Source organism: Rhamphochromis sp. 'chilingali' (genome assembly GCF_963969265.1).
Source record: "Rhamphochromis sp. 'chilingali' genome assembly, chromosome: 13".
Lineage (NCBI taxonomy): Eukaryota > Metazoa > Chordata > Actinopteri > Cichliformes > Cichlidae > Rhamphochromis > Rhamphochromis sp. 'chilingali'.
In genome coordinates, this window is record NC_137940.1 from 20,114,678 (window position 1) to 20,127,382 (window position 12,705).

General features: G+C 43.1%; 1 protein-coding gene across 1 annotated transcript in view; it reads right to left on the reverse strand.

Moving 5' to 3' along the window:
* Positions 1–12,705, reverse strand: part of polr1a (RNA polymerase I subunit A) — a 28,207-nt gene that overhangs the window by 12,106 nt on the left and 3,396 nt on the right. Inside the window, exons 9-24 of the mRNA XM_080901182.1 lie at positions 12,612–12,700; positions 12,293–12,520; positions 12,097–12,204; positions 11,875–12,021; positions 10,360–10,551; positions 10,025–10,174; positions 9,708–9,891; positions 8,837–8,919; positions 6,090–6,248; positions 5,604–5,702; positions 5,342–5,494; positions 4,054–4,136; positions 3,414–3,579; positions 1,630–1,753; positions 1,216–1,310; positions 918–1,117 (exon numbers count right to left, since the gene is read on the reverse strand). Coding sequence (XP_080757308.1) covers positions 918–1,117; positions 1,216–1,310; positions 1,630–1,753; positions 3,414–3,579; positions 4,054–4,136; positions 5,342–5,494; positions 5,604–5,702; positions 6,090–6,248; positions 8,837–8,919; positions 9,708–9,891; positions 10,025–10,174; positions 10,360–10,551; positions 11,875–12,021; positions 12,097–12,204; positions 12,293–12,520; positions 12,612–12,700 — 2,260 coding nt within the window. The remainder of the gene's footprint in view (positions 1–917; positions 1,118–1,215; positions 1,311–1,629; positions 1,754–3,413; positions 3,580–4,053; positions 4,137–5,341; positions 5,495–5,603; positions 5,703–6,089; positions 6,249–8,836; positions 8,920–9,707; positions 9,892–10,024; positions 10,175–10,359; positions 10,552–11,874; positions 12,022–12,096; positions 12,205–12,292; positions 12,521–12,611; positions 12,701–12,705) is intronic.

Genomic DNA, 12,705 nt, shown 5'->3' on the forward strand with positions numbered 1-12,705 from the left:
GTTTCCAGCTGTTCTAGGTACATGAGCGTAAAAACCCCTTTGTCTATATTTAGCCTCGAATTACACAAAGAAAGCTCTCAGTTTTCATTCACACGTGCTGTCATCACTTTATTTGGTGGTTCTCGTCCTTCGTTTAATTAGAAATGCACTTCTGGGATCTTTCTTTTCGATCAGGTTTTCCCAGGACTCTGTGCATCCCTCTTTAACAGGAACAGTTTTATCAGGCTTTCACATTACTGTGTAGAAATATTTGGACCACTCCTCTTGGCAACCTTACTTTCCTGGTATTTGGCATTTGTTTACACACAGCTCTTGTAAATTTCAGGCAGACTCACATGTGGACTTTGAGCGCTTACCAGCACTTTATCTTTTTTCAGCTGCTCTCGTTTAGATTTGCTGCTGTGCTCTGAATGCTGCTCTGTTGCATAACCCTATTTTGGCCAAACTGTCAGCCTAACCCTCTAAGAGTACTTTGTATACACAGTTTGTGGTCAGCTCGATCACTGCAAGGTGTCCAGGTCCTGTGGCTGCAACTGGAAATGATCACCGCTCCAACACTTTGTCTGATGCTTGTCCTGATATGATGTGTGGCATTTGTGCAGATGCATTTTTGCTAACCAATGATGTGGTTCTTTTGTAGAGAGAAGAGCCAAACAAGCCTTTTAGTATGTTTCTATCTGAACTCTCATGAACTTTAACATGGTAACTGAAGACTGTAGAGTCTACGATGTCGCTCTTGGGGTTTTTTGCGGTTTCTATGAACATTGCATTCCTTTGCTATGATGTTTCTCTGCTTTTAGATGTGCTCACACTAGTTCATGATCATTAAATGAAGTGCTTTTGATCAGCAAAGCACAGGCATTCTCTAAAACTGTAATAGGTATTTGTCCCCATTTGAATATTCAGACACTGAATACCTGTGTGTGTCCAGTCTGTCTTGGTTCGCAGTGTCTCTGCTCTGCAGGTATTTCTCTGTGATGCCATGAAAGTTTTCAGAGATTGATCCAAAGCAGACATCAGGCCTAAACAGGCCCAGCGACGGCTCCGGGCAGCGGGAGGACTTCCTGCAGTATTTGGATCTGCTAGCTTCATCCAGAGTGTGCCACTGTTGTACAAGCTGTGAAGTGAACAGAATTCAGTACGCTGTTTATTTCGACTACATTGGAGGTCGGGAGTTCACGTTATACAATATGTGCTGAGGAAGAGCAAACGTACCTGCAGCACAGCAGGATTTCTGCCACAGTCGGCCTCTACTTCATCAGTCTGTTTTAATTTTCCCAGCTTCTTCTGGGAAAAAAGCAAAAACGCTCCTGGCAGAGATGAAAACATGGAAACGCAAACATTAGTTACAGAGGCAATGCACAAATATGCATGCAACGATTCACTGGACTCTCCTGATGAAGTTGCTGCTACGACCTACAACAGTTCAAAGTGGTAATTTAGACAATTTTTTACTTTTTCATACAAAAAGAAAAGTTTTACAATCAAACTGTGTGATTGGAAAGAGTTGGGCAGACATGTCAACCATCAGCACTGGTCCAAGATTTTACACTCAGTGCATCTCGAAAATATCATTCGGGCAAATATGTGGGAAATAATTTCCCTGCAAAGACAAACATTTTTACATACCACTCCGTGGACATGCTAACTCTCTCTTTGCTTTCCAGCGCTGGATGGCAGCAAAGTGCTTAGTGGCACTTTGAGGGTCTAAACGTGCTAAAATCTCATCCAGGCCCTGCGACCTCCTGATGACCTGGCAGGAAGGAAACACACGTCTCCTTCATTCAAACTGGCATTGTACACAGGAAGTCATTTGCTCTTTGCACGTCACTGTCACTTATTGTTGCTCGCCGGCAGACATTCAAGCACCAGCTGCCTTGGTATATTTGTCACTCTGACAATTTTACTATCCTGTTATATCTAAATCACCAAAATCCGGCACACGCGTTTGTAGCCGCTTCAACTTATCGCCTCGAAAGTGAGGAAAGTGTATCTCGGGACTCGCCAGCTGTTTATTCGCTCGTCATTTCTGGAGGTCACTGACTTTGTGCTGCAAATCACTTCTTATGGTGGAGGCTCCTTAAAGCTTTGTCCACGTAAGAAGCAATTTCAGACAGATGTGTTGACCAGAGACCATTGACATTTACTCCCAATATACATGGTGACTACCAATGTGAGCGCAGGATAATCACACATGACAGGTTAGAAAATATAGTAGAAGGTTACCTAGGCAACCGGAGTCTGCCAAGCATCAGCTTGAAAGAATGGCGCAATAAACAAATCAGTTCCTGTCTGCTTTGGCGTTATTTTCTGCCTCTATTCTGAGCGCACGTAAAAATATTTGCAAGTGCAAATTTTGCATTTTGAGAAGAAAATTATTTTGCATAAAGAAAAGTTTAATTTAGCAAAAAAAATTCATTTCTATGTGCAAATGTATTTGAGTGTTTGCTATTATCCATATACACACACAATAATGTGTGTGTATATGGATAATATATATATATGTAATATATATGTGCCACAAAACCAACCAATCAGTTTTGTGGCACACTTATAACGGCGTACAGAAAGAGTTGAGCGTGCACGGAGGAAAGCTGCTGAGAGCGCGAGCGACACACTGAGAGCAGGTGTGCAGATGTCTGTGAGCACACAGAGCAGAGATCTGAGCGCGAGGGGCTGTTATTGCATATGTATATGGATATTAGCAAACACTGAAACAGACTTCTTGCACGCAGCAATGAATTTTGTTTGCTCAAATTAAACTTTTCTTAGCTCAAAATAATTTTCTTCTCAAAATACAACATTTGCACTTGCAAATATTTTTACGTGCGCTCACAAAAGAGGCACTAAAATAATAACGCCATAGTCTGGGCGCATTCAGATTAATGTGGCTTAGCTTTCTTTTTGTAGCTTCATGCTAAACTAAGCTAACAGTTAACAAATATTTATAGTTTTGTTAACAGCTGGGCTAATACAACAAATCGTCATGGAAACTGCACAGTATTATCTGAGTTGCTGAGCACTAATGTGCTTGTATGCAGTACATATTTATCCCCCACCGAGGCCCATGACCTGCTCCTTCACTGTAGCAGCCATTTTGGCCAGTACCAACCACAGAGGGGGGAGCACTGAATTTGGCTGCGATCTTCCACAGCACTATCACAGGGAGCTGTAATGTGGCTGTGAATCAACAAATGGTTTGTGTGCAAAGTTAAGGTTGCGGTTAACAAGTCGTTTACCATCAAAACCTTTTTATAACTTGTCGAGCTGTACGCAGACAGTACACAGATGATGAAACACTGAGCCAGCCATGCGTGTATCATCAGCCATGGCTGGTAAAGTTTAGCTTTGCAGCACTACCTTGATATGTGGACCGTCTCAGATTACCATTCACATCCTCGCTGTGTTCATACCTCATAGTTGTCTTCTATGAAGGGGAACTGTCTTGGTTGCAGGAACTGAGTTTTGGGGATATCTAGTCCGTCCTCGCCGTACAGGAACTGGACCACAGAGCCATCGCTGTCTCTTACCGTCAGGTCGTACTGCACTACCAAACCCTCCAGATGTTTTATGACACATCTGCAGAGGAAATGGTTTGAAGAAGGCAGAGGGGCAGATGTGCCATATTAATGACCTTACACTGTGTTTGAAACACCTGCGTTTGATATTCTCTGCTGCTCACTTCCATACATTGCCACATGGAAGCAACATTTCCCTCTGAAATCAAATCAACTTGCTTCTCAATCTCATATCAAAACAGGGTTTCTGGTTACAAATCATCTCTGTTTGTGTTCACTCCAAAACGAAGACTAATGCTTTATCCGACCACGCTGGCATGCAAAGAGATTTACAAAGCTCAAAGCAGTGCACATATGAATGCTGTTCAGAAATCCTGTGAACTCAGATTTGAATAATGTTTCATTTGCACAGCACTCATTGCCAGCCAAAACAACAGTGAGTAAAATTCGTATAATATTTGCATTTCTTGCCCCAGACAGACACAGGGAGCATTTCTGTGTTTTTTGGGGCTTGTGTTAGTAAAACTTTTGTTACCTTTGCAGATATCCTGATCTGGATGTTTTCACGGCCGTGTCGACCAGTCCTTCTCTGCCAGCCATGCAGTGGAAGAAAAACTCCTGAGGATGAAAGAAATGCATCATAAAGGAAGAAAGTATTCAAATCCTGTGCTGTGCCACTCCAGACTCTGATCAGGTGCCTCATATTTGCCTTTATTATCTTTCAACTGTGCCCAACAGAAGCAGAGTTTACTTTAAAAAAACCATCAGCAGCAAACCTGAACTCTAAGGAGCTGCTCTTAGCAGCGAGGTTTAGCTCTCTCTATAGAGCATAAAATGAGAACAACCGCATTGGGATCCTTTACAGGAAGTGGTCTCGGTGGGTTGAACTCCAGTGGTTCTTTTATGGTATGAGTGTGAGCCACCCTCAATGCATAGGGTCTCTCACAGCACGCCATCACGGCTGAGGTAAGTAATTTCTTAAATGATCCTGAGGGTTATGGAACAAAAACCTCAAGTGGAAGACCCCAAAAAAATTCACCAGCACTGAGCCGGAGGATCCAATTGGCTGTCCATCAAGACACTGGAGGATCGTCCAGTGTCTTGATGGTCCAGTCGGCCGTTACTGGTGCCGACTGCAGCCCTATAACCATCAGATGGCATCTGAGACTGAAGGGCTTCAAAAACAAATGTCTTCAAAGGCCTCGTCTCCTTGGACGCCACAGAATCAACCGTTTGGACCAAACATGCAACACTGAAAGGTGGCAGAGAGTTTTCTTCTCTTATGTGACCCTTGTCTGTGTGGTAACGCCTGGGTTTTTCAACAGGACAACGCTACAGTACACAATGTTCTTTCAGGAGAGTAACATCACTCTTTTGGACCATCCTGCGTGTTCTAAATCCAACTGAGAACCTTTGGGGATGGATGGCAAGTTTACAGAAACGGACGACAGTTCCAGACAGCAGACGCCCTTCGTGCGGCCGTCTTCACCATATGGAGAAACTTCGCTCACCTCATGGAAACGCTTACATCAAGCATGCCGCAACGAATTTTTGAAGTGATCAATAATAACAATGAAGCTCCTCATCATTGAGTTCATGTCTCAACTTTGATTTCTGTTTTGGGGGGTTTACGAAAATGAAAATATGATTTTTTGCCATTTTTCAAGCAGTCTTAAACGTTTGAGTGTGGATGTATCTAAATCTACAAGACAGCTAAATGTTCAAAATATCAAAGTCTACCTCCTTAAGTAACGTTATAAAAAAAAAACTTCACCTGGCCGCACAAAAGGAGCTATCATGTAAAAGTGACTTTTAAACGTTACCTGTGGTTTGATGCCTGTGAGGAATCTTCCAGAAACAAAGCCTCCAGCACCGGGCGCAGGGTCGTAGGGCTGGAAGCACGGCAAGAATTTCCCAGAGGGCATCAGTGGAGGCCTACGGCCCTCCAACTCAATCTGACCAAGCAGACAGGAAATCTGAAACACACACCAACACACAGGTCAGGACATCTGTAGCTTAACACACCTGGCTATCAAATCAAAAGGAAAGCCAAGGTGAATGTGAGAGCGAGGGGGAGGGCCGTACCTGCATGGTGTTCACTGTAGACCCCTTGGCTCCTGATTGGACCATCAGCTGGAGGTTGTTGTCTGGGAAAGAGGTGTGTAGTCCAACTGGCATACATACCTAACCAGCATACAAAACAACGTGCACACTGCATTAAACCAAACACGGAGTGAAACCTGTCTGAGGGTGTCTGAGTTATAGAAAGGAACGATCTAATGCTTTAGAAGATGCAATTAAAATGGATAAATCTATAATGTTGTTAAAAACAGTCTCAATAACCAATCATGACAACACTAGAGCCCAACAATAAATCAACTGATCTGATATACAGGATGAGATTAGACGTTTTCTGACATACATTTTTACACATTCAGAAACAAATCAAATGAGTTTCTTTAGACGCCTCCTCTGCAACGACGCAGACATGTGACTGGACCATTAAACCTTCTATTCTTAAAGCAAACAAAGGAGGAACAACGTGGCTCTGAAACAGCAGTGACAGGTTACCTTGTTGATATCATTGTTGACTTGGTTTGCCACTTCTTTGAACTTGTGGTCGGCCGTGATGAAGTCTCTCTGGTCTGGGTTGAGGTGAGCATCCTGCCAGCGACTCTGAGCCTCGGCTTGGTCCACATTGGTGGGCAGATTAAAAGCAGCCTGGAGCGCCTGAATGACAAAAAGAAAAAAGGAAAAACAAAAATAATAAAGCACCGAATCTTTAAAGCCACCATGTGGACAATCTGAAAATATGTAGACTTTGCTGCCCCCTATTGGAAATCACCTAATGCAGCAACCACTTGCAGATTATTATCACCATAATGTGAGTGAAGCAGATACAGGGTTCATAGGCCTTTTTCAGGGTCAAATTCAAGCACTTTTTAAGCACTTTCAAGGTCCCTTTTCAAGCTTTTCCAGCACATGCCCCCCCGAAAAAAAAGAATGCATGTTTCAATTCGCATCACTTCAGTAAGACCATGTGAAAATTAAAACAAACCATCCTCGGTGAACTTAAACACCTTCGTTCACCTTTTGTTGAGAAATAGAAAAACGAACCACACAAAAATACCGGTACTGCAAAAGGAAACGGTCGCCTTATATACATCATGTATAAACTCAAAATGCACATTTCACTTAAAAATTAAGATGTGACAATGTGAACAAATCAACTTGTTAGAGATATTCTTCTCCTGTTGACAAACTGTATCAGCACAATTTATCTAAATTCAGACAAAATTTAAAATATGAGTAGAAAGTGATATTTTTGACTGTAAAAACCAAAAACATGTTTAGCGAATCATTTTGATAACTTGAAATGCAAACAGAAATTTTTGCAAACAACAAAGTTATTTGGTATTATTTACCTAAAAATACAGCCAAGGCTCAGACGTTTTTTATATAACCATTTAAAATTATTTACAGAACAATCAGCTGTTCTGCATCAAATAAGAAGGCACAAAAACTATTTATACAACTCCTAAAATAGTAGGGGTGGGGAAAAAAATCGATATTGTGTAGTATCGTGATATTTTCTTTGCTAATAATGTATCGATACAGGGACAGCAGAAATCGATATTTTGTTACAAAAAAAGTTTTTGTGGACTGGAACTCTGACTTCAGAGCATGTTGATCCTTTTTCTGAGCAAGAATCCTGACGTTCCTTCACTGTCCAAATGTGGTTTTTTTGGCAGCAATAAACATGACAGTTTACTTATTTTAATTTAAGACATGTTTTATTTTAATTAAGTTTAAAACTTTTTTATTTAATGTAAAATTATATTTTGTTTTAATTTACTTTCAAATTCTTCAGTTGCTGAAGGGGCTGCATAGTTTTCATATTGCATAGTGCAGAATAGCTATAATTGTACCAGATGGTTGCATTCAGTTAAGTTGGACTAGACTGTGGCACAAACCGTTCAGTTTGTCAACAATAAAACTGACTGAAATGAGAGAAAGACTGAGTGCGAGACTTTGATATTAGATAAAATGAATATTGATAAAGTTTACCTTTATGTACAGAATCTGAATATCGCAAAATATTTTTAAAAAATTGCAATAATATCGTATCGTGCGTTAAGTATTGTGATAATATCGTATCGTGGGATGTTTGGTGATTCCCACCTCTAAAAAATAGTTTGTGTCACTATAACACAGATGAGAACAGCACAGGGATAAACATGCAGGTCTGACAACAGCTGTGTCACTCAGCGTTTACGCTGCAATCTGCCTTTGGTGGCTTTAAGGCAGCAACTGTGACGTTCACTAGTAGAACTGACACACAAAACAAAACAACAACTACACCACACACTAACTACACAAGACAACACACTAACTTGAGACTCCAAACACGATAAACGTCACTAATCTCTCATGTATCAAAACTGTCTCTCTCTCTTTCGCTCACTCCTAAAGCTTCCCTCTCTTCCCAAACAACCAGATGCCACATGTTGCCATATCATTTTTTTGATTGGTCGACATGGTACATTTTTCCACCAACAGGGAAGGAGTGATTTTTTTCTTTTTTCACCAATGACTGTTGTTTTTCACTCACAAGCAAAGCGTGTTTGCTAGCGCTCTCCTTAGAAAACTCAGTTTTTATGGAACCCTGCAGATAACACAGATTCATTTATTAAGAGCACGTTTCTATACTGGTTAACAGCTAAACACAGCTTCCTTTTTCCCCATTAATTAGCCACATCCGCTATAGCTGACAGTGTCACACTGCACACTACAGACCATTCCACACCCTCTCATCTGATCTTTGTGGCTCTCACATCTCACCACAGCCACGAACTGCTTTCATCTCATTCTTGTCATTCCCACATTCAGCCTACGAGCACAGTGTTTCACTGATGTTTGCATTCGCACGTCCTCAGTACGAACGAGTCTTATAACACGTGTTTTCCCAGTGATTTATAAACCCAGCTGCCTGCTGAAACGTCAGCGTTGTAGAAGCGTTATTGTGGACACAGCAGAACTGGAAACAGCCTTACACACAGACACTTAATGACTGTGTACAGGTAAGCGTAATATAATTACTGTGTGTAGTACATATTTATCCCCACAGGCCATTTTCCAGCACCATGGGGCCCATGAACTACACCTTTACTGTGGCAGCCATTTTGGCCAGTGGCGTCCAGGAAGGAGGAAGCACTGAATTTGACAAAGCTGCAGTTTAGTCTCTCTGTGGTGTCAAATGTAGAGCGTGCGTTCATGCTTGCAGGCTGTTCAGTGAAGACCACATTAGCTTTACTCACTTTGGTTCCAATCTTCAGCGACTCCTTAATAATTTTCTTCCTCCGCTTGTTGGCGCCTGGTTTTACCAGGATGTCCTCCACACCTGGGCACAGGTCAAAGGAAAAAGTTAGTGTTTCTGTTCCTTGTACACAACTGACAAACAGGTGAATCATCAGCATTTAGCAATCATTTCCCAAGTGCTGGTAAACAGAGCAAGGAATTTTTAATATATCCCTTTATGCTGGATGGTTACATTATTTTTTCCCCTAAAACCAAAAACTACCAGGATGAAAATGATGATGCAGTTGTGCATCCTTTATGCTGGCTAACAGCCTGCAGTCGTCTCATGCACGTCTCTGGAGCAACCCCAGCCTGTCCTTCTCTGGCAAACCTCTCCAGATCCTCCAGATTTAACTGCCTTCTAGCGAGGACCCTGGTCTTTGGTTCACCCGACAGATTTTAAAGTCAGGACGTTGTGCAGGTCAGTCAGCAACGCTCACTTTGAACTTCTGGAGGTTGTTCTTCACCAGGACGTGTGTTTAGGTCGTTGTCATGTGGGACGACACACTGCTTAAAGTTGTGTTTCAAAATCTTCACACATCCTTCATGGTTTCTTCCACCTTGATGAGATTCCCAGTTCCAGACACACTGAAGCGTCCCCGCAGCATAATAGTCCCACCACCGTGCTTCCCTGTGGTCTCTCTCTTCCTGCGTTCTCCAAACATCAGCAGCGTTTCTTAGTTTAGTCTCATCTGACCAAAGGACAGCTCGAGTGTGCAGAATCTTTCTCCAGGTTGCTCTCAGTGTACCTGACACATTTGTGTGATTGCAGTAATACTAACAGGGTTCAGGGGAGGAACGAAGAACACTGGTCAGTATCCGGGTTCTTACCCAGAGTGAAGCCTCTGTAGAGCTGCAGGTATGCAGTGAAGAGTCGAGCCAGACAGCTGAGCAGTTTGCCGCTGGTTTCCCCTCCATACAGCTCATAGCAGCAGTGCACCAAACCGTAAGCCGAGGAGCCATAATGAGCTTTGTCCAGAACCCCAACTAACAGCTCCCCCTGACGAATCACCACCTGAACACAAAGACGTTCGAAAGAAGAGGAGAAGCAAGCGTCAACGCCACAAACCAAATCAGAAATACAAGATCCCTGGTCTCCTTTAGTAACTGAGTAATTCGAGTACTTTTGGCTCGAAGAGTGTACATACCTGAGAGTCACACATGCTCTCGGGTTGGTACCCTGGAGTGGCTCGTGGTGGGACCTGGATCCACGCCTTACTAGGAATCTTTGATTTGCCAGCCAGGTTGAGAGGCACAGCTTTCTCTGGGATCACATTCAGCAGGAGGGTCGACACCACCTATGAGGAGCACCGAAATCATCACACAAGAGATGTTGAAGCCATGAATTCCTTATTTTTACTATTAGAGTTCAAGACGATGGATAATTAACACGCTGACCTTTGACTAAACTCTTTCGTTCAGCTTCCAGCATCACGCTGAAAAGCTTCTATTAAAACCAAAACTCAAATGTACGTTCGCTCACCTGTTTTCCCGTCCATAGCTGCTGTGGTTTGAGTATTGCTGGAGGAAGTAACTTCACCCTGCCCGGTTTGTCAGTCAGCCCTCTGTACACCAGCTCAGTGTACTGGTCTTTGGTGAAGAAGCAGCCTCGTATTGTCATCCTTGTTCCTGACACCATGTGGTCCTGGATCAGGCCTGCTAAAGGTTTACCATCCTGAGGAGAGAAGAATGAGAAGGTACAACCTGCAGTTCATGAGAGGAAGGAGGCCCTTACTCCAGATTCACAGTGGAGTACTTCGATGCACGCGATGGAGCGTTGTCCTGCATAAAAACCAGAATCAGGTTTGGGAGTTGAGTTTTAGTCTTTAACCCCAAAAGGTCCAACGAGCTCATCTTTAGTAACGCCAGTCCAGACCAGAACCCCGCCTGCACCTCGCCGGTTAATTTGTCTTTTTAACGCCAACACAATTCTTGTGATCGTGTTGACTAGGGTTGGGTTTCTGTGATCACACACCAATATCTTATTTCAACAATGCTGCATCCCTCTGAAAGACTTTTTTTTTGCCTTTTTAAAGTCTATTAAGTTTATTGTTTTGGCCCAAAAGAAGCTGCCTAATAATTATGCACACCTAAATAAAGACTTTTGATCTCTTAAGGCCACAACTTCCCTTACTCCACAAATACAGGTCACCTGATGTACTTAGATCCAAAAGTCATTCAAGGTTACGCAACTTGATCGTTAAAAATTAAATCAGTCCGTCTTTGAGTAAAAGTGAAGGTTATTGCTAAGCTCATGGATATGGAAGCCTGTTTCTGCCACTAAAAATAACAAAACAAAACAAATTCATCTTTCTCAAAAAAGTAAATAAATTTTGACTTATTAACTCAAAATTTTGAGAAAAGTAACTCGAAATTTCGAGTTAGCGCTGCCAATCAGTAACCTACGTCAATGACGTCATTTCCTTGTTACCCAGAAGCTGAAGCCCTCGGCTACAAATGCTATGCTAAGCTAGCAGTACTGCAGCCAGTCATGAATGCACACATTTCTGAGTATTTTCAGCGTGGCTTCACAAATGATGAAATTCTTGTGTTATTAGCTGAATCACATGGCGTTAATATCAGCAAACGTACTCTCAAAAGCGCCGATTTGTTGCGATCCGGTTTTGAGTGCACGTTAGTCTGCGCCATATCCTTCCGGGTAACAAGAAAATGACCTCATTCAGGTAGATCACTGATGGGCAGAGCTAACGCCAAGTTTCAAGAAAACAACTCAAAATTTCAAGTTATGGATACTTTTTTAAAATTTTTGTGGCAGAAACGGGCTTCCATACATGAGTCATTAAAACCAGAGGCTCTATTTCCATAAGCAGGAGTCTCCCCCTGCTGGCCATTAGAAATAATAGAAGTTTAGAGGGTTTTTATTCGTGGTCGTCTTACATGTATAATCCAGTCTGTTTATAACGTTTTGCAGCTATAATCCCTGAGACTGTCGGGCTGCAGTGTTAATCCTGTGTACTGTCTGCATACACACACATACCTTGGGGACGAGGTACTGCTGGTCAGTGCTGACTAACGTGTAGGCCTCGGCTCGGCCCAGCTCACTTTGAGGGAAGTGAGCGTTCATTTCATCCCCATCAAAGTCAGCATTGTAAGCTTTACAGTTGGCATAATGGAGCCTCAGCACCTGGAAGATCGAGTTGAGATCAAGTACAGATCAAAGTAATCCACAAAGCACAGCGGCTGAGGAGCTCGGAGCTACCTTCTCTCCTGGTAAGATGCGTGCACAGTGGGCTTGGATGGAGGGTCTGTGCAGAGTCGGCTGTCTGTTGAGCAACAAAACATCTCCGTTCTTTATGTGTCGATTCACCTGAGCAGACGAAACGCAGCTAGTGAGCGCTCACGCAGGGCGTTAAATCTGTGACTGACTGCTGTTTCAATCCACGCAGCTGACTTACGATCTTCATGGGCATCTTGCGTGGACCTGGAGAGGGTGTCAGCAGCTCCTTGGCCACCGCCTCCCTCTGTGCGAGGCAGGTAGGGGAGAGGATGGTTTTCCTGCCGTCCTCGTTTATCACCATGGAGGCACCGGGGTGGACGTTGGGCCCGTTGAGAACGGCCTGCCGGAGCTCCTTCACATTCCAGGGAGTGACTGGCTGAGGGTAGGTCAGCTTGGTGGCGAAAACCTGCACGGATACACAAAACAGCCAGAAAACTTTGAGCTCCAGTCCTGATACCATTTTGATCTCGTCTTCTTTAACAAAGGTAGGGATGTACCATAGGTATTCCTATCTCGTTGGTGCCTATGTACATGTCTGGGCAGATGACAGATCTTGCGGCGTAGTCCACACGTTTGCCCATCATGTGTTTC